This window comes from Phyllostomus hastatus, unplaced genomic scaffold (genome assembly GCF_019186645.2).
Source record: "Phyllostomus hastatus isolate PE091 unplaced genomic scaffold, TTU_PhHast_1.1 phas_scaffold_21, whole genome shotgun sequence".
NCBI classification, from domain to species: domain Eukaryota; kingdom Metazoa; phylum Chordata; class Mammalia; order Chiroptera; family Phyllostomidae; genus Phyllostomus; species Phyllostomus hastatus.
Genome location: NW_025334017.1, coordinates 30,668,514 through 30,688,499, shown reverse-complemented (window position 1 = coordinate 30,688,499; position 19,986 = coordinate 30,668,514). Strand labels below are relative to the sequence as shown.

Sequence of the window (19,986 nt, the reverse complement as noted above, 5' to 3'; positions counted from 1 at the left end):
GACATAATGAGCTGTGGTTGGATTTAACTTTAGAAAATGTTTTTAATTTAAAGTAAATATAATAAAGTATCATGAACTAATATTCCCTAAACTGGTATAGAAAATTAGAGTTTGACATACTATAAGACATTTCTTATTGTGAGACTTTTTAGGCCCTTTAAAATGCTAATATGTAATATGACTCTCTAAAATGGTGATATAGTATACATTTACAGGCTTAAGTATACACAATCTTTTTTCCCTCAGTTTACCTATTAACATAATATTCACCGGATGATTAGGAAATGCTAATCTATGAAATCAGAATGTATATTTACACTTGTACATTTCCTTTGACTCATTAGAGTAATTGTTTTAAACTATATTTATATAAAGATGTTAACATACCTCTAAAAATATATCATGTCTCTAGTCTCAAAATTTTCTTTTAACATGTCTATAAAAATGAACATTTTTCTCTTTCTCTTTTTTAAATATAGCCCACAGCTGTAAACAGCCAGAAACTCCTGCTCATGCAAATGTCATAGGAATGGACCTTCCCTCCCACGGCTATACACTGATTTATACCTGCCAGCCTGGCTTCTTCTTAGCTGGCGGAACAGAACACAGGGTGTGTAGATCTGATAACACTTGGACTGGAAAAGTTCCTGTTTGTGAAGGTATGTTTTATGTATAAGACCTTTTCACAAAAGATGTTGTACTATTTTGACCTCTCTTAGATACAAGAGACAGAAAAAAAGTCAATTCAAATTAGCTTAACACAAGGGAAATTTGTTGGACAATTAAAGGAGAGGAGTAATGTAGATGCTTTGGGAGCCAGAGGCACAAAAATATCATTCAGTTCTTTATAGCTTCTTTTCTATGCTCTGGCTTTTATTCTTGCCTTTATTACTTCTTCTAGTTTTCTATTCATAGTAGTTGTACTGGTTGTATAGGGCTAACTGGAACAAAATAGCACAAGGTGGGTGGCTTAAAAGAAAAGAAATTTATTCGCTCACAGTTCTCAAGGCCAGAGGTCCAACATCAAGCGGTCAGCAGGTCCATATGTCCTCCAAAGGCCCCTGCATTCCTTACTTTTCCCTCACTGCTCATGGCTTCTGGCTGTTCTTGGCATTCCTTGGCTCATAGCCTTACTCCATTTTCTACTTTCATCATCACACGGCCTGTCCTGCGTATCCCTGTATGTCCTCTCCGCTCTTTGTAAAGACACCAGTCATTACATTTAGGGATTATTTCAGGATTATTTCACCGTGAGAGCCCCCACTGATTATATCCTCAAAGACCTTCTTTCCAAATAAGATCATATTCTGAGGTTCCTGGTGAACATAAATTTGGGGGGTATACTCTTCAACCTACTAGGGGAGAGAACATTGCTGCCGACATTTCTAGGCTCATAGGCTTCTGGCAGAGCAACCCTGGTCAAAAGAGCCTTTCCCAAAGCTTGGTCGTGAAAGCACTCCTCAGAAGTTCGAGCGTCACGGTGCTGAACAGAGTCCATATCCAAATCCACTAATAGTCAACCGGGGTGATAGGTTTCACTGACCTTGTCTAGATGAAGTGACCACTCCTCTTGCTGCTTAATTAGGACAGTTCCCATCTGGACAAGATGTAAGAAATTTACCAGAGAAAATAGGGTTGTATTTCCAGAAGAAAGAGAAAAGGAAATTGTTTTGAATTCTTGATAAGGTCATCAATAAACTACCTTTTTCTTTTTCTTTTTTTTTTTTTTACATTTTTTCAGACCTTCTAATTCTTGATCTCTTGCAGCACTGACAAATGTTAGTAAGTTTATCCTTCTTGAGATGGTTTTACTCTCTTAGCTAGAACATTACCATTATTTTTTAACTTGGAAAAGTTTTATGATAGAAATACCTGCCCTTGAGACCTTATTCTCTTGTTTGCTTCTCATTGTCTTTCTCCATTCTGTGCTTTCATCTGCTCCTCCCCAACTAGAATATAATCTCAATAAATAGAAAACCTTTGTTCAACGTGTTTGAAACTCTAATTTTAGCACTGAGATCAGTTCCTTGCGTGTGCAAACTGTTCAATAAATATTTGAATAAAATAAGTATGTTATTACTTCATAATTCTGCCTATCTATTCTCCCTTATAAATTAATTTTCTACCCATGGTTTTCTGAAGGCTTGGTTCTTAGCCATCTCTTTGTTTTACTTTATACTCTCTCCTTAGGTAAGCTCATTTAAGCCAATGTCTTCAACAGTGTCTTTTATGGAAACTATTTGCATATTAATATTTCTAGCTTATCTATCTTTTCTTAGCTCCAGACTTGTATGTTCGGTTGCTTACTTGACATCTCTTCTTGAATTCCCCAGAGAACTTCAGTACTCGATATATGCTAATCTGAACTCCTGAATTTCTTTTAACCATAGTCTTCTTTTGGTAATCCTGTCTCAGTGGTCTATCATCATGTCATGCATAGAAACCTGGTAGTCGGCTTTGACATCTTCCTATCCCTTTAAATCCACCAGGATTTCAACAGCTTTTTGTCTGTCCCCTTTTCTGCTTTATCATCACCACTGCAGTAGTCTCACTGAGGATTATTACTTATCCCGGGATCACGGCAGCAGCCTTCTCACTTCCCTGCCCATGTCAGTACCCACTGCTGTTCAGTTTTGTCTCCATCTTTCAGCCAGAATGGCGTTCATCCAAATCACTTCCCCTTCAAACCTTTTAAAGGCGTCACATGGTCCTTCAGATAAAGATAGAAGCCTTCACATGGTCTGTAAGCACTGGCTGTCAGGACTCCTGTAACTTTCCAGGCACTTCCAACACCCCAGGGATGTCCTTGGTTTGGGGGGCTACTTTGGGTTTGACTTAAAGCTTTAGGTTTAACTTTTCATCATTGGGCCTACCCAATGTCTTATGAGCTATCTCAACAAATTTGAATTTTAAACACAAATTTGTGTTTAAAATCAGGGTTTATACCAATGATTTTTGCCTTTTTGCAAAGGGAACATGAGCTCAGCCCTCAACGTTTATGTCAGAACCCACATTTTCCATGTTAGATATGTCTCTACAGTGAGACACAGTAACCCATCATATGGCGGCACTAATGCCCCTCTTGTGTCACTGGCACGTGGTGGGGGAGTTACTGGAAATGCATGCTGGCCACAGGAGTGTCGGTGAGGGGCAGCGGTGCCATGAAAAATAGGACGTCTTGGAGTAAACGATATGATAAGTCGGAAAATAAAATTGACAGGACACTATATTTTTGGTGTGTCTATGTATGTGATTAATTATATTAACTTTTTAAACATTTTTTTTATTTCTCTTCATAGCTGGTTCCAAAATATTGGTGAAAGATCCTAGACCGGTGCTAGGAACACCCAGCCCAAAGCTAAGTGGTTAGTAACGTCAATTTTTTTTCTAAAAATCATAATATCTAAAAGCTATTGACTACTTTAAAATGAGTATTTATTTATAAAAATTTATTTCAGTATGTGAAAACAATGCATTTGACTATTTGGAATTTGATAATTTGTTTTATAACATGTTGAATTTCAACCAGTGTAATGATGTGACTTAGTAATATTCCAAAAATATTATTTATAGTTTTCTCTACAAAATTCTCTTTCAAGAGTGTCTAAAATTGACTAAATAATAGTATCAATTATTATATTTGAAATATAAATTAAAAATGAGATGTTATATACAATTTTTAAATACAGATTTTTTAACAAAGAAACCATATGCAATTTATATCTGAGTAAAAAGTTCAGAAACTTCTGGAACTGGTCCAGTTTATTTTCAATTGTTAGATTTAAAAAAGCAAATTTTAAACCCTAGCATAGTCATTAAAAACATGGGCTTTGAAGTCCTACAACCATGATGCAATTTTCATGTTGTATCTTTCCTAACCTATGACTTTGGAGAAGTTTTTTTATATATCTTAACAAAACATACAATGATTAAATTATTATAAATGAATTGTATGAAAAGGAAGTACAAAATGCTTAACAAATAGTAAGGGTTCATATACAAAAGCAGCTGTTTTCATATTAGAATTTTATTTACATGATATAAATGAAAAGCTACTAATAAAATTACAGGTTTAGAGTCTAATCTTTGGAGATAGAATTGGCCCAGTTGTTCTGAGATAAGAACAATGATAAGATTAATTCTAGTGGGTTTCAAAAATTTTCAATGTACATGTTACCAAACTGGAGTGCCCACAGAACCCTGAGACACTGATTTATTCAACACTCAGCAATAACAGACTGTGACTGAAGCAGTCAGAGGACAGTGACTTTCAATCATCATAAGACAGGAAGGTTAGCAAGGAGTCAGAAAACCATAATGGTCAATCAGTGCACAGAATTTCCCTGTGGGAGCTGCTTTATCTGGAAATAGAAGGGTGCTCTGAACAATAACTCCAGAATGTTACGTGTAAACCTGGACTGTCCTGGGCAAAACACAGCCGGTGCTCACCAATAAATAAACCAAGCAGACCCCCAAAATTAAAAACAATATGGAAAAACTAAGCAACACAATAAGTTTGGCTGATATACAAATGTAAAGATTTCTCCATCAAACAATTATAGAATATATACTGTCTTTAAAGGAATAGGACAGCTGTAACAATTGATCATATATCAAGTAATAATCAACACAAATTTCAAAATACAATTTCTTCTGATCATGATACAGTTCAAAGTTAACAAGAAAATGGATGCATTTTAAAACTTCTGAATGTTTGTAAATTAAGAAAATAATTAATGCTGATGAATAAATCATGAGTTAAGGTGAAATTAAAATGAAAAATGTAACACTAGTACTAATGTTGAAATCTAAATATCAAAATTTGGGAATTGAAGCAAAAGAAAAGTTACCAGGAGAATTTAAACACTTCAATCTTTACATTAGAAAAGAAGGCAGCCTCAGAATTAGTGAATTAAGTATTCCTGTTAAGAAGATATAAAAAGTATGACAGAATAACCCAAAATCATAAGTCAATGTAATAAACATGAGCAAACAAGTAAACACCAAAGATACAATAGAAAAATCTAAACAGACCCAAAGGTAGTTCGCTGAAAAACCAAAGTGAAAAATTTCTGGTATGTTTGATCAAGAAAACAACAAAAATAAAAACAAAATTAAATGTGAATGTAATTACATAGAGAGTAGATAAAATAAATGAGAAATATATTAACACAAAACTATCAAAACTGTCAATTAAAAATTATTAAACTAAATGGACAAATTACTAGAAAAGTATATGTTACTGGATCTAATAAAACTTGAATAATCCCATAGCAAAGTGGCGGTCAAAACCATTTCCACAGTGCCATTCACTGAGTGCCTGCTCTTTGTCAGAACATTCTTCCCCCTTGCTCTCCTCCTACCTGTACAACTAAGAATCTAACACTTTGAAATTCCCAATTTTTGTAACACAGGGCAGTTTAGCTTCTTACTTCCTGCAAACTTGTTCCAGATATACTTTTTAAAAGCTGAAAACTCATTAAGATACTTACCAAATCAAGGACTTTTACCCATGCACGCTATCAAAATTTTAGGTAAGGGTACCCTCTACATAGAGAGCATCACTGTGAAATTTGAGGTTTGAGGAGGGATGCCACTAGAAGGATGACTTGGCAAAGGTCACAGGGTCAGGACTGTGGATTTTTCATGATGCTAATTACATGTCTGCTGAGTACATGTTTTATTAGCAACTATGCAGTGAGTATACAACCTGAGGTTTCCCTATTTTATCTGCATGATGATATTAATGATAGAGAAGATCAGGTGTCAAATGTGAGTAACTTAAAAAAAAAATACCGTTTTCCTAAGTTCATGCATTTACTCACTGACCCCAGCAGGCATGTATCCATTGACTAGTTGATTGCTGAGCGTGATCCTTACAATGATGTATAAGATTAATGGAAACTTCTCTCAGCCTTTTCCCAGGTTCTGAATAGAGTTTGACATGTCTAAATTATCTAACTATGTCACATAACAATTTATACAAATATACTAAGTCTTAATTGGCTGTATCTAACACAAGAGTGTTTCTTCTTTAGATGGACATTTTATAGCATTTAGAAAAATCTTTAGTTCTGCCACAATTTGTCTCTCTCCCATGACAGGCAATTCTAGTGGCAATTCTTTTATTTCTAAAAATACCTTTATCTTCAAAGGTGTGAATATGGTGGAGCCCGGCTCTTCCTCAGGAGCATCTATTATTGGAATAACTGAACTAGAACTCCGTATGGGGGACAAAGGAGTGTCCCTCCTGCCAATCTTCAAGGGCTATTTTGCAAGGGAGCTAAACTCTGTGTTCTCGCTCCTGTGAGTCTATCCCCACTGCCAGGAGAAAAGGAAGCCTCTTGGGGCTGGTGTACAGACCGACTTAGCCCAATAAAAGCATTCTGTTTTCCTCCTGAAGTAAAGATACTATTGTGGGAGAACAGATGCAAAGAAACTTGCTATTTAGCTGGATTCTATGAGTTCCATGTCCTTAATTGGTAGTGGTTATTTATCTTTTATTAATGACTCATGTACAAATCTAGGTTATTACAATTTTGGTTTATTCTAAAGTAATGGAAACACATTTATGTGAGAAATTTATTTTATATTACACATTCCACACTATTGTGTATTTAGCACATTTCATTATCCAACACATTAATATTCATTAATCCACTCCTTAAGGCTTGTATTTATGGGACACCATAAAATTAATGTGTGTATTTATTTAATCCATTCACAGTTCCTGATGATGTGTTTGCCCAAAATTATATATGGAAAGGCTCTTACAATTTCAAAGGAAGGAAACAACCCATGACCTTGACAGTTACTAGTTTCAATGCTTCCACCGGGAGAGTCAATGCAACACTCAGCAACAGCAACATGGAGCTGCTACTCTCAGGTATCCCATTAAAGAGCAACAAATAATGCCTTCATGCCTTCATTTCCATCATTCCGTCATTTTTGTTCATGATTCTAATACTGGGAAGCATTTGTTACTTTTTTATGACATTTATAATTTATCCAGAAACAAAGCTTTCTGGTTGTTGGATTGACACATAAATACTTCTACACAAATATAAATCTCCGTGATGCTGAAATAAGCTCCCTCAAGGATATTTTTCTGTAGTCAGAATGAGACATTGTGAAGTAGGACAGAACTTTTAATTTGAATACAATGAAATTTTACTCTATTCTCATAACACCAAGTAGACTGGATCTGTGATTTGCAATCTATTTTATGGTCACAAAATTCTTCATATGAAAATATTTATGTGGGCTCAATTAGTTAAGACAGAAGGGGTAAGAGCTACACTACTTTAAACAGGCATAATGGACCCAGACCACTGTCCATCTGCTCACCTTTTCAAGTTTCTGTTCTCTCTATCTGGTGCATGCTTCTTTCATTAAGAAAACACTCACGTTTTCTTAAATGTCATCTTGTCAACAGTATGCCTGATTACCCTTCTAATGTAGCCTCCGTATTACAAACACAGTCAGATTATATCTCAGAGGTTAGAACAGCATCCAAAAAATAGGCCTCAAAGAATGTTGTCAAAGTAATGAATATGAATTATTGCTCTCATTAAAATTATTTTATGTCTTGATATTGCATACAGACACACACACACACACACACACACACACACATCCTGGCTATTTTATATCCTAAATACAGTTCCCCCTTATCTGCAGTTTCACTTTCCACAGTTTCAGTTATCCAAGACTATTATGGTCCAAAAATATTTAATGGAAAATTCTGGAAATGAGAACTTCATAGTTTTAAATTGCAAGTCATTCTGCATAGCATGAGGAAATATCACTCTAGGTTGCTCCATCCCTCCCAGCCGGGAAGTGATATATCCCATCAGGGTATCCATGCTGTATGCTCCCCACCCTTAGTCACTTAGTATCCGTATCCACAGCAGATCAGCAGCAACCCCACACTGAGTCGCAGTGCCTCTGGCATCTGCCTTGCTTCCACCTCATCACATAAGCACTGTATCATGTCACATCATCACATAAAAGGGTGAGTACCGTACAATAAGATGTTTTCAGAGAGACAGCACACAAATATAACTTTTCTTATAGTATATTGTTATAATTGTTCTATTTCATAGTTACTGTTGTTAACATCTTACTGTATCTAGTTAGTAGCTTAAACTTTATCATCGGTATTTATGTTTAGGAAAACAATATACAACTATATATAGGGTTCTGCACTGTCTGCAATTTCAGACATCCACTGGGATCTTGGAAGTATACCTATGGGTAGAAATATATCAAGCATCATTTTAAATTATTGAATGATCCTGCACCAAACCCTGAATAGAAGCATGAAAAGTTAATATGTATTACATTTTTAAAATTATAGATATTTGTGCAATATAATTTGAAACAAGCTTTATATGAACAAGAGCAATGAGTTTAAATTATGACTACTGATTTACATGACTTTGAAACAAGCAGATTTTTAAAAATTTTCTGTAAAAGAGTTAGGACAAAATAAATGCATATATTGACCTTAAGCAGTGTGGATTTAAACTGCATAGGTCCACTTCATGTGTGGATTTTTTCCAGTTGACATATGTAGTCCAAACTCGAGTTGGTCAAGGGTACACAAGCAGTTGGGATCTGCCAAAGTAGAGAGCAGGCTTAAGTGATACACAGATTTTCAGCTGCATGAGGGTAGTCCGTGCCTCTGACACCATGTTGTTCTAGGGTCAAGGGTACTCGCTCTGAGAAAGTTTTCAAATTTTATTTTACAAATATAGAAAAGCAAACACAAAAATTAATTTCATTTGCTATCACTGTCTCCATATACAGGAATTATAACCTTTCCCATTAATATTATTTTTGATTACCCCTATGTCTTTTTTCTATTAATTATAATTTATATTATATCATTTATATTATGATCTATTTATCATTATTTTGTGTTCCCAGCACATTCTAATGATGCTTTATCACATAGGTAAGAAGATTAAGTGAAAGAATGAATAGTCAAATTTCAGACATCAGTTAAACACAAAATTTTTACTTATGATTATATTTATTATTATTCCCCTGAACACATTTATACTCCAGCTTATTTCTACTTTTAAAAAAGTCTCAACTTAAGGGGAAAAAAATCATTGTATATATTTTTGCCTCTGTCTTTTATGCCATTACCTATATTGACCTTGCTGAACAAAAAATCCCACTTGATTGTTCAAGACCCAGTGATGCGTGGGTCACCGGCCAGCAGTGATCACGGAACGCTGCGGATGGCTCGTCGAAACACGAGAAAAACATATACAGAGACAACCAGGTCCTGTGGGGGAATAGGAACAGCAAGGCCACTCCTCACGTGGGGAGTGCCTTGGCCACCCTCTCTCCTGGAGGGCACCATGGCCACCCTCCCTGGTGGGGCGAGTGCGCCGTTCCCCCTCCGGAGAGGTTTTTTATTGGTTTTGTTTGCATAAGAATTCAGGTAAAAGCTAATTACTCATTGCTAGGAAGTAAGGATCAAAAAATAGAAAACAAGGAAGTCTGAGGGCCTATTTTGAGTCAGGGTCAAAGAGCTGTAAAATTTTGAGGAACAAACTTACTTCTTCCTTGGACCCTTACCATTCAACTGAGAGCATTCTAAACAAAGCAGGTTTCACAATAATTTACATGTTCTTTCTTAGGCCTGATCACCTGGGGAATCTGCCCTTTTCAGCACAGAGCTGCACCACCCTGTCATTGTTTCAGGCTTAGGTGGAGCAAGGGAACTAAGGCAACCAAGAGATAAGGAGATTTTCTCCCAGTCTAAGAGGACTCAGGCTATGTCAAAGCCGAGGAGCGAGGGTCCATCACCCCCTTTTGCTGTAGCCCCCAAAGTCCTTTCTTGGGGGTTTCCCACGTGATAGTGCCTGTCTTAGATCGTTCCCCCCTTGGGGAATCTTACCTGTCTTTGGCTAACCAATCAAGCTTTGGGGTTCAGTTATGAATGAAGCAGCAGAAGCAGGGCTCCTGCCAGGGAGATAAGCTTTTGTCCCCTTGCTGGCTTATGGTTCCAAGGGCATTCCCTTAGTTTTAGCCTAGGCGGGGGTTACAGCTTCTGATACCAAGCAGGGCGGTTCCCAACAACCCAGCTCAAATGCCTTTTTTAAGTAAGCACTTCTGATCACTCCAGTGTGAAATGATCCCTCTCTTCTGGTCTTTTACCTATCGTATTGTCTCATCTGTTTTAATTAGTTGTATACCTGACTTAAATCTCTACTTCATGGAGAAAACTTGTAAGCATCCTATCTTTATATAGGAACAAAATATATTTGTCTTTGCGGCTCAAGTTGCATCTAGAATACTCTCTTTCACATGGTTGCCACCCAATTTAAGAAAAACATAAGCAGTTTTAGAATGTGATTAATATCTTTACAGATTTTAAATATGTTTGGGGGAAGCAATACCATATTTTACCACTTATAACACACTCCATGTATAATGCACACCCACGTTTTTGGCCCAAACTTTCAGTAAATGAATCTTTCATTTTAATTAAGTGTTTTGTTTATTTATATTTAGAAACAAAACTGATTATCATATTCCAGGGTATCATTTTTGCATACAGATATCGTTATTGCTTTCTAGGTTACACTTTTAACATATAAGCATGAATAAAATAATTTAAAACATTTATATAGATGCTGAGTTAGTACTACCCATGTAGAATGTGCATCCTTATTTTTCCCTTAAAAATGTGGGCCAAAAATGTGCATTATATACCTCAAAATATGATACTTTTCTTTGCACTGTCATGGAATGGTGCTATTAAGAACAGTGCTACTTCATTGTAATAGTGTAGGTCATTTAAACCCACAATGAAGATGTAAGTTGAGCATTTCAGCTGAAAGAGAGACCAAACGTATATTGCAGGATTGGTAAACAGTATTACCAATAAAACTGGCCTTGACTTGGCCTTGTTTATTTCTTTTCCAATCATGTGTATTACATGATATATTTAAGGAGTTATAGATAATGAAATAAAGCATAACTGTTTTTACAGGAGTATATAAAAGCCAGGAAGCTCGCCTAATGTTGCACATCTATCTTATTAAAGTACCAGCTCATGCTTCTGTGAAGAAAATGAAGGAGGAAAATTGGGCCATGGATGGCTTTGTAAGTATAGTTCTTTACAAGCCTGCTGCTGACACAAATTTGTGCTTAGGTTTGTCATTCAGATTCCTGGAAAAGGTGAGTTCCTAAATTTAGCTAATTATGAACACTACATATCCAATGGTAAAATTACTATTATGGGTAAGTTTTTTGGAAAAAATGACCAAGTATATTTATTAATCTCGAGTGTTACGCCTGGAATTATTAGATTCTGGTGAGCTTTCCTTATTTCTGTAATATTTATGTGTGGGGTAGTATATAGTTTTACATTGGTTTCATTAAATTTATTTTGTTTGAAGTCAGTTGTCATAAATAAATCTGGATAAAATATAATTCAGTCTTTGGAACCACTATTTAAGGCATATGCACCATAATAAAAGGCTTCAGAAAAGATGAAGTATGCCCACTAACTTTAGGCACAGATTTAGAATATTTTCTAAAATTGTCTATGAACAGGAAGTTATATAAATTGCTTCATGTGGGGAGATAGTTGCCATAGCTTCACCATGGAGTCACCCTGTCCTATTCAGCCACTTGTGTGAATGGAGTTTCTAAATTGGGAGTTGGAAGCAAGTCTTATATTCACATAATGCCTAGGATCCTTTGTTTAAAAATGAGCATGAGAGAAAGAGCTCTGGCCATGTTCTCTCAAATAACAAGCCTTCTTTTACAAGGAACACCTAGTGGGAGAGAACATACATAGTAAGTCACAGCCTTCAGTTAGTTAGTTTCCTGTGGAAAACATGTCCATTCTGTTTCCCCATCTGTGCCATTATTCATGGAGTTGGGGACCAACTCTTTTTTCAATGCACTCAGGTCATTTAATTGCATCATTTCATGTAGGAAACAAAATAAATACATTTAAAAAATAGAGTTTGAGCTATTCTCTTTAGAAGCATTTAATTTTTAAAAATGTCCATGACCAGAGTATGATGTCTGATAATAAAGAATAAATCTTACTACTTGTGGTGATGTATCAAACTTACATGGATGGTTTTGTATGATATTTTGCTTTTAAGGGGCAAGATTCAAGGTTTTTTGTTTGTTTTTACAACTTTTACAATAGCATACATGGCTTTGGTAGCTAATTGCAGCTACTGGTAATTAAAGCAAACTTCATTTAACCAGGAATGCTGAAAAGTTTCAATTCCTATTCTATCTATGAGATCAAATGGTACTATGCCTGTAAAGTCTTATTTGAATATGTAATACACTCCAGCATTAGACATTGCCACAAAATCTTCAGAGACAGTCAACTAGTATATAGCTCTTTTTTTTCTCAAAGATTTTATTTATTTATTTTTAGAGAGAGAGAGGAAGGGAGTGAGAAAGAGAGGGAGAGAAACATCAATATGTGGGTGCCTCTCCTGTGTCCTCCACAGGAGGCCTGGCCTGCAACCCAGGCATGTGCCCTGACTGGTAATCAAACTAACCCTTTCATTCGCAAGCCAGCACTCAATCTGCTGAGTCATACCAGCCAGGGCCAGTATATGGTTCTAATATGTCTGAAGTTGGCTGTAGATAGACTCATTGTTCATTTCACTCACATTCCATTGGCTCTACTTGAAGCCATGGTACCAAGTTCAGATAAGATCCAGGTATCTAATTCTGGGGCCCAAGCTGGAGGGGCAGCAGCTACTGGGAGCACCTTCTTTTTTTGTTGGAGGTCAGAAGCACTGAGGGACATAGTAGAAGATATGCACTCGCTCCTGTTTTTAACAGCCCTATTAAAATGTAATCCATATGCCCTGGAATTTACCCATGTAAAATGGTGAATTCAGTGGCTCTTCATTATTTGGAGATGAGTAACCACCACCACAGCTAATTTTATAAGATCTTTATCACCTCAAAGAGAAATTGCATATCCTTTAGCTGTCATCCCACCCAGCCACCCCTCATCACCACCCAGCCCTGAGCAGTCACAAATCTGCTTTCTGTCTGTACAGATTTCCCTGTTTTGGACTTTCATATCAGTGGAATCATGTAATACATGGGCTTTGTGACTGACTTATTTAAGTTAACATAATGGGAATGATGCCTTTTAAGGCCTAGGCTAGGAACTGGCATTGTCTATTCCACCCACTTTCCATTGGCCAAAGCAAGTCACAGGGCCAAACCTGACTCAATGAGATGGGAAGTATACTCTTTCCATGAAGGTCAGTGGGAGTGGAGAGAAGTGCATATATGCTGAACAGTAATGGAATCTAAAAAACACAGTGTTTTATTACTCTAATTTTTAATTGAGCATTTACCCCCTTCTGTTTCACCATATCTTTGTCTCTATTTTTTTGACAATAGGTTCCTTGACCTGAAAGAAATCTATGTATATATACAACAATATTAATGAGTAACCTCTCTGATATCAAAATTATTTAAAAATGAAAATTTTGATTTTGTTTATAATGATGGCAAATTTGTATAATGTCCTGTACTTTACAGAGGAGGAAGATCTAGAGGAAAGAACATTGCACAATATTCATTTAGGATAAAATTAAACATTAAGTCTGGGGAAATACAGCTGTGGCCAAATTCACATTTAATCTAATTATAAATATTTTTAGGTTTCTGCTGAGCCTGATGGAGCTACTTATGTGTTTCAAGGATTTATTCAAGGCAAAGATTATGGGCAATTTGGACTACAAAGACTGGGTAATGTATTTATTCATTTTCATTTTCATGTAGTTTCTTTATTACTCTAGACATCATAAGAAAATGCAGAGAATTCTGTATATTAGGCACACTTACTATAGTTTGAGTTTTGTATTGTCAGGACTATATACATTGATCCATTCTGATAGCCTTTAAAAGAATCACATTCTTCAAAATATTGGTTCTCCATGTACCACATCTGCACAATGTGGTTTTCATCATATTTCTAATAAACATGACAAACTGTCTTGCCCTTAAGCAAATAAAAAGGAGAAGTGTTATAGATATAAAGGAAAATATTAAACTGTAAATTATATTATCTTATGAAAACTGTAATACTTCTCTTTAGTTTGAATATTGTTGCAATTTTCTTACTCCTTCCAAAACTCAGTGACATTTTGAGAAACTCATAGGGTCCAGAAAGGGAAAATAACTTTGAGGAATGGATCTCTTTTCAGGACTTTGTGCTCTGCAGTTATGTAAATTTGCTGTGATGAAGGACACAGGGCTTTCTCATTCTTATTTCGGACTCTGCTAAAATATATGTAAACATCAAATGGCCTTGTTTGAAGTGTATTTATTAGCATAGTTTTGGTTATACTCTCTCCCATTATCTTATTGTGGTGTTGATACATAAAGAATAAATTCAGGCTCCAAAACTACCATTTTATATTTATTTTAACAAATTTATTTACTTTGAACTTTATATAAATACTATGAGTCTCTAAAAAAATAGGTATAGAATGAGTTACTAACTTTTTCAACCTGGACTAAGGTATTATTGATATTAACCTCAATGTAACTATTTATCAAAAAGTGAAATTAGCTTTCTCTAAATGAACAGTAATAATAAGATGTCATTTTTGATAATGTCTTATGTAAAATCATGTTATTTTTAACAACAGGGTAAGACATTAGCATAGTACACTAACCCAGTCATGTAATTAAATGCAAGATGTTGTCATGTAATATTTCCAAAAGCATCTCAAACATGACATGTCTGAAAAAGAACCTGTAAGAAAGGAACTGAAAAATGACCGTTAGTTATTTTCTCTCGCTTCATGTGTCAAAATGTTGGCAAACCCGATTGTTCTCATTTTCTAACTGTGCTAACATCTTCGCCATTTACTCAGCCCGAGTAAAACAGTCTACCCGGGGTTCCCCACCTGCAGCCCACGGGCACATGCAGTCGGGACGGCTGTGAATGCCTCCAACACAGAAGCATACATTTACTTAAAATATTACGAGAATTTTTTGGTGATTATGTGTCACAATGAATGTAATGTGTGGCCCAAGACTTCTCTTCCTCTTCCAGTGCAGCCCAGAGAGGCGAAAAGGCTGGACATGCCTGCATCGCCTTTTTACCTCTGTCATGCACACAAACAAGTTCTGTTGATTTTAACTGCAAAATATTCCCCTCAGTTTATCTTTTCATGCTCTTTCTAATGTTTTAGTTCACATTTTAATTTTGTTTTGTCTGGGCTTTTACTGCAGCCTTCAAACTGCTCTGTCTGTCAGTCTGGACTCCCACAAGCCCGTCCTACCCCAGCCACCATTCTCACTCTTATGACTTATCACTGAGGCTTTCATTTCTAAACACCTTCAGTTAACCCTGACTGTAAATGAGCAGTAGGTTTGAGCTCTTTAGGATATGGATGCCCTTTCAGCGTCTAGCCATCGTTAACCATTTTAGCCTCCTATTCCTAGCAGAGGCTCTTCCACAGTACTATGCCTAATGCTAGTCACATTGCCTGAACATGCCACTGAACTTCCCGTTTCTAGGTTTATGATGGTCCTGCATCGTCCTCCATTTGTTGCTCTACTGATTCTTCAAGGCCAAGCTCATACTGTATATTCTCCAGAAAACATTCTTGCATACCACCGATGGAATTACCCCTTCCTTTCCTAAAGTGCATTCATTAATCATTAATTCATGCCAATGAATTCACTTTTTTCTGTCTTATTGTTCTTCCTACACTTGTATGAACTCTTCAGTTCAGAAACTTCACTTATTTTTTATTCTGTACCCTTTTCTGAAAAAAATATCTTAGGTATAGTAGGCACCATGCAAAATTGTGTGGAAATGAATTGAAAGTTTCATGACTTATTTTTTATATTATGTAGATTTCCAAGAAAGGAATATATTAATTGGTTCAGAAAGTAAAAATGTATTGTGATAAAATTGAATTGATTATATATCTCTAATTTATTGTTTATTTTATAGGATTGAATGTGTCAGAGGGTTTAAATTCTTCAAATCAACCTCATGGTACAAATAGTAGTTCTGTGGCCATTGCTATTCTTGTGCCTTTTTTTGCACTTATATTTGCAGGATTTGGATTTTATCTTTATAAACAAAGGTAAGTTTGTTTATTTTAACTACAAATATTTTCCAAATCTATATCCGAGTTCTTTTTACTACCCTACTTCAAATTGTAATTTCTATGTTTTCTGGGTTGTTGCAATATCTGTGCCAAATGTTGCCACATTTTTTGTAGACCTTATTTTCCCTGCCTGCCTCTTTACCAAACATATATACACTAAGAAGATATGTGTTTACCAAACATACCTGCTTTTAGGAGATTATGAAATTGATATGTTATATTTGTGATATGTCTAACGTAGGATTTATACATATTATAAGTCGGTCCTTGTTCACTACGTCCATTACAACTTCCTGGTGAGGGGCTTTACTATGCAATTCTACAATATTTAGGACTATCCTTTATCAAGAAAAGAAAATGTGTAGGTAAGCAGATATTTGATGCCTCTAAAAGAAACTTGAGATAGCTTTTTGCTTTAAAAAATTGTCTTTCAAATTACCTAATGGTTTTCAGTATAAAAAAAAATCAGAAAATGCATTTGAGATAGGGAAATTATATAATGACAAATATAAGTCATGATAAAATATAATTAAAATTAGTGGTGCTTGGTGTAAACACAGGAGTTGAGAAACATTTATATTAATATATATTTTTTCTAGGAATTAGGTCCCAGAAACAGGTAGGGGCAAGTCTGCCTCTGTTCCATTACAAGTGTCAGTAAATGACTGATGTGGGAAAGAGAAACTGGAAATAAGCATTAGCCACAGGTGAGAGGAATGAAACAATGAAGCAGGACTGTGCCATAGCAGCTTCCACAAGCCAGCCTGGACTCCATATTTTTTATTAACTAAAAGGCAAACTGTTTTCATGACTTGAGTATCAGTATAGTCATTTCTTCTTTGAGATTTTGAATTTACATGCTCTAAAACATAGCATTTTTAAAGAACAGCGTATTTCTGTCTTGAAGATACTCCAAATCTCTTCTCAAATTGGCCCCAGCGTTAGTTATCTGCTACTCCTGGAATCCCCTCCTGTTTAGTACAGAAGTCTCAGATTGTATTTTACCTCCTTAGCTATGCTTTATGTGTTAAAGTATCTTCCAGTTCTTATCATAGTACCCATTTTCCTTTTCATCAAAACAATTCTGATTAGGTAACATTTTTTGTTTTACTTCTATTTAATTTGTTCTTTGTTTTCTGTCACTACAATATGAGCTCTATGAGAGTACTGATATGCATTAAAACTATACATATGTTTTCAATGTCTAGGATCATGCTTGGCACAGAATAGATGCTCAGTAAATAATTAATAAATGAATGAATGAATAGTAATGAGATTTAAATTCATCATCATCACAACTTATACATGTTAATTCATAATGATAACTTATTATTTCATAAGAAAATTTAAGATAGTAGCCATAATATAGCATTTATTTATACTTGTGTTGCTCATATTGGTGCTGTATATATATATGTATTATATGTAAATGAAGTCACCCAGGATTTAAAAGTGAAAGTAACTTGTTCAAATCAGATGTATTCTGTTTATGATTTGTCAGTAAATACTTTCTAGGTCCATTGTCCATTAACGATGATAACTGAAGAATATTATATTTGAGCCTACGCTGCTATTTCTGGAAGAAACTTAACACTTAGCTAATCAATGTTCTCATCAACAGGACTGCACCCAAAACACAGTACACGGGATGTTCAGTTCATGAAAATAACAATGGCCAAGCAGCGTTTGAAAACCCCATGTACGACACCAATGCCAAGTCAGTGGAAGGGAAGGCAGTGCGATTCGATCCCAACCTGAACACGGTCTGCACAATGGTATAGCATGGCAACCCTCTGCCTTCTCTCGAAGCTCAGAAGTCAACACACAGAACAGTGCACATTAGTTCACTGCTAAAAAAAAAAAAAAATAAAGCACACTTTTCAGGACTTGCTGGGTCACCTTTTCCTGAGGAATGATAGAGAAGAGTGTTTTTTCATAAACTGGACCATAATTCTTCTTCGTGTTTACCATGGAGAGTTTTACAGAGATTCGGCTGCACTCTGAGAGTGCTTACTCACAGTTTATTTGCTTTTTTAAAAAAGGAGATTATTCTAAAACATAAACTTATTTGCATATATTGGAGGAGCATCCATATCAGTATTTCTGTGCTTTATAAACTATATTAGAGGGACTGGGTTTTAAAAAAATGATATAGGGTAGACAATAAGAGCTATACTTAACAAGAGTCGGTAGATCACTGACTTTACCTGTCATGTGCTACATCACACCCATCAGTCTGTATTTCACAGCACTCTATTGGCTATTTGGTCTTGTTAATTAAGTCATTGCTTTCCTTATTTCCATGGTTATTTGAGTTTGAGTCAAGCCCTGAAATGTGGATGAGCTAATTTATGCCACAGAAGAGATATGATTACCCACTCTGAATTGACTCGTTTTGTTTTTTGGTTTTTTGTTTTTTTTTTTCACAGTCACATTGCTCCTCTTTATTTAGACTGGTTGTCATAGTTTCCGCAAATGTCAGGATCATCATGCTGTGTTCTGATTTCCCCCTTTATATTCGGACCAATAGTATTCAGTGAGCCGTGATGCAGTGTTAACTCCTTGCTTCGTTTGGTTTTGTCACACAGAAGCCACTTTAGCTGGCAAACATTGTCTATAACAATGATGATTTTGCAGTTATTTGAGACACCAAACATCATCCTTTACCAAACTTCCCCATGTTTTTGAAAGACCAAATAAAACTTACTAATCTATTATATATTTCATTAACAGTCCTTAGACTTGCCCTTCCGGTTGAGCCTTCAAATTAATTTAACATTGTTTTGGAATGTTATCTAACAAGTTAATCATACATTTTGGATGAGTCCCCAAACATAATGACAAAAAAATCTGATTCTTTCCAATCCTAAAGTTGTGGATTTAAAAACTTTTCATTAATTTTAAAAATTGTATGCTGTTCTCTTACGTAGGCTCAGCTATGACAGGTTTCTTTCATTGTCAAATTAAGACATGCATTTCAAGTTACTGGTGGCTCATTTACATCCATGGCACACAGTAAGGCCCACATTTTGATTTCATAGGCCATTGTCTTCCTTTCATAGCATGTTTTACTTCATTGAATAAATTATGTACCCAGTGTGAACTCTTTGTTGCTGTCCCTTTCACATATGGATAACTCTGTAAACAGTCTTGACCTTTTGTATCACGAGACAGAGTGCCTAAGAGAAATCATTGCACCCGGAGCGCTGCTTGGATCTATCTCTACAACATTTAGTGAATTTCTTGTAAACCACTTGGAGATACTTTGTTTTGGAAATTCATGCGATTTTCTCAACATGGTACTCTACTGACAGGATGCTGTTTTAAATTTTATGCCATCAGTTATTTATTCTTGTTTATTCAAATGACTGCAATAACAATGACTCATTCATTAATGTTAAGGTTAATACATTTATGATCTTGTTTAAACGATGTTTCTTCTGCAACTGGCTACTCCTCTTATATTAATGCATACACTTTTGTAAAGAAGTATATTTTTATGAAAAAAAAACTTTGTAAAAGTATGATGTAAATTTTCAGTGCAATGTAAACAAAATAAAAATGGATAATTGCTTTTGTAAAATGTGTATTTTTTACAAAAAAATTGTCTGACAGTGGAATGATCAGTAAAAAGAATGAACAACCCATATATATTTGATTTTTTAAGGTGCCAAAACTGCATATTATATACACTTAGCAATGTAGCAATGAAGTTTAGATGGTTTTCTTCTTTATATTCTATTGTTCTCCATCTATGGCACCCTGTCAGAATTGAATAGATTCCCAGTTAAAGTAATAGTATCATAAGAGCCTCATCTTGGAATTTTTC

At 35.4% G+C, this 19,986-nt stretch overlaps 1 protein-coding gene across 3 annotated transcripts in view; it reads left to right on the top strand.

The window, feature by feature from the left end:
- CSMD3 (CUB and Sushi multiple domains 3) overlaps positions 1 to 19,529 on the top strand; it is an 891,194-nt gene extending 871,665 nt beyond the window's left edge. For all 3 annotated transcript variants that reach the window (XM_045861257.1, XM_045861256.1, XM_045861255.1), the window contains 7 exons: positions 480 to 659; positions 3,300 to 3,365; positions 6,728 to 6,886; positions 11,015 to 11,127; positions 13,686 to 13,773; positions 15,998 to 16,133; positions 17,779 to 19,529. In XM_045861257.1, coding sequence (XP_045717213.1) covers positions 480 to 659; positions 3,300 to 3,365; positions 6,728 to 6,886; positions 11,015 to 11,127; positions 13,686 to 13,773; positions 15,998 to 16,133; positions 17,779 to 17,938 — 902 coding nt within the window. In that variant the 3' untranslated portion in view covers positions 17,939 to 19,529. The remainder of the gene's footprint in view (positions 1 to 479; positions 660 to 3,299; positions 3,366 to 6,727; positions 6,887 to 11,014; positions 11,128 to 13,685; positions 13,774 to 15,997; positions 16,134 to 17,778) is intronic.
- The last annotated feature ends 457 nt before the right edge of the window (positions 19,530 to 19,986 follow it).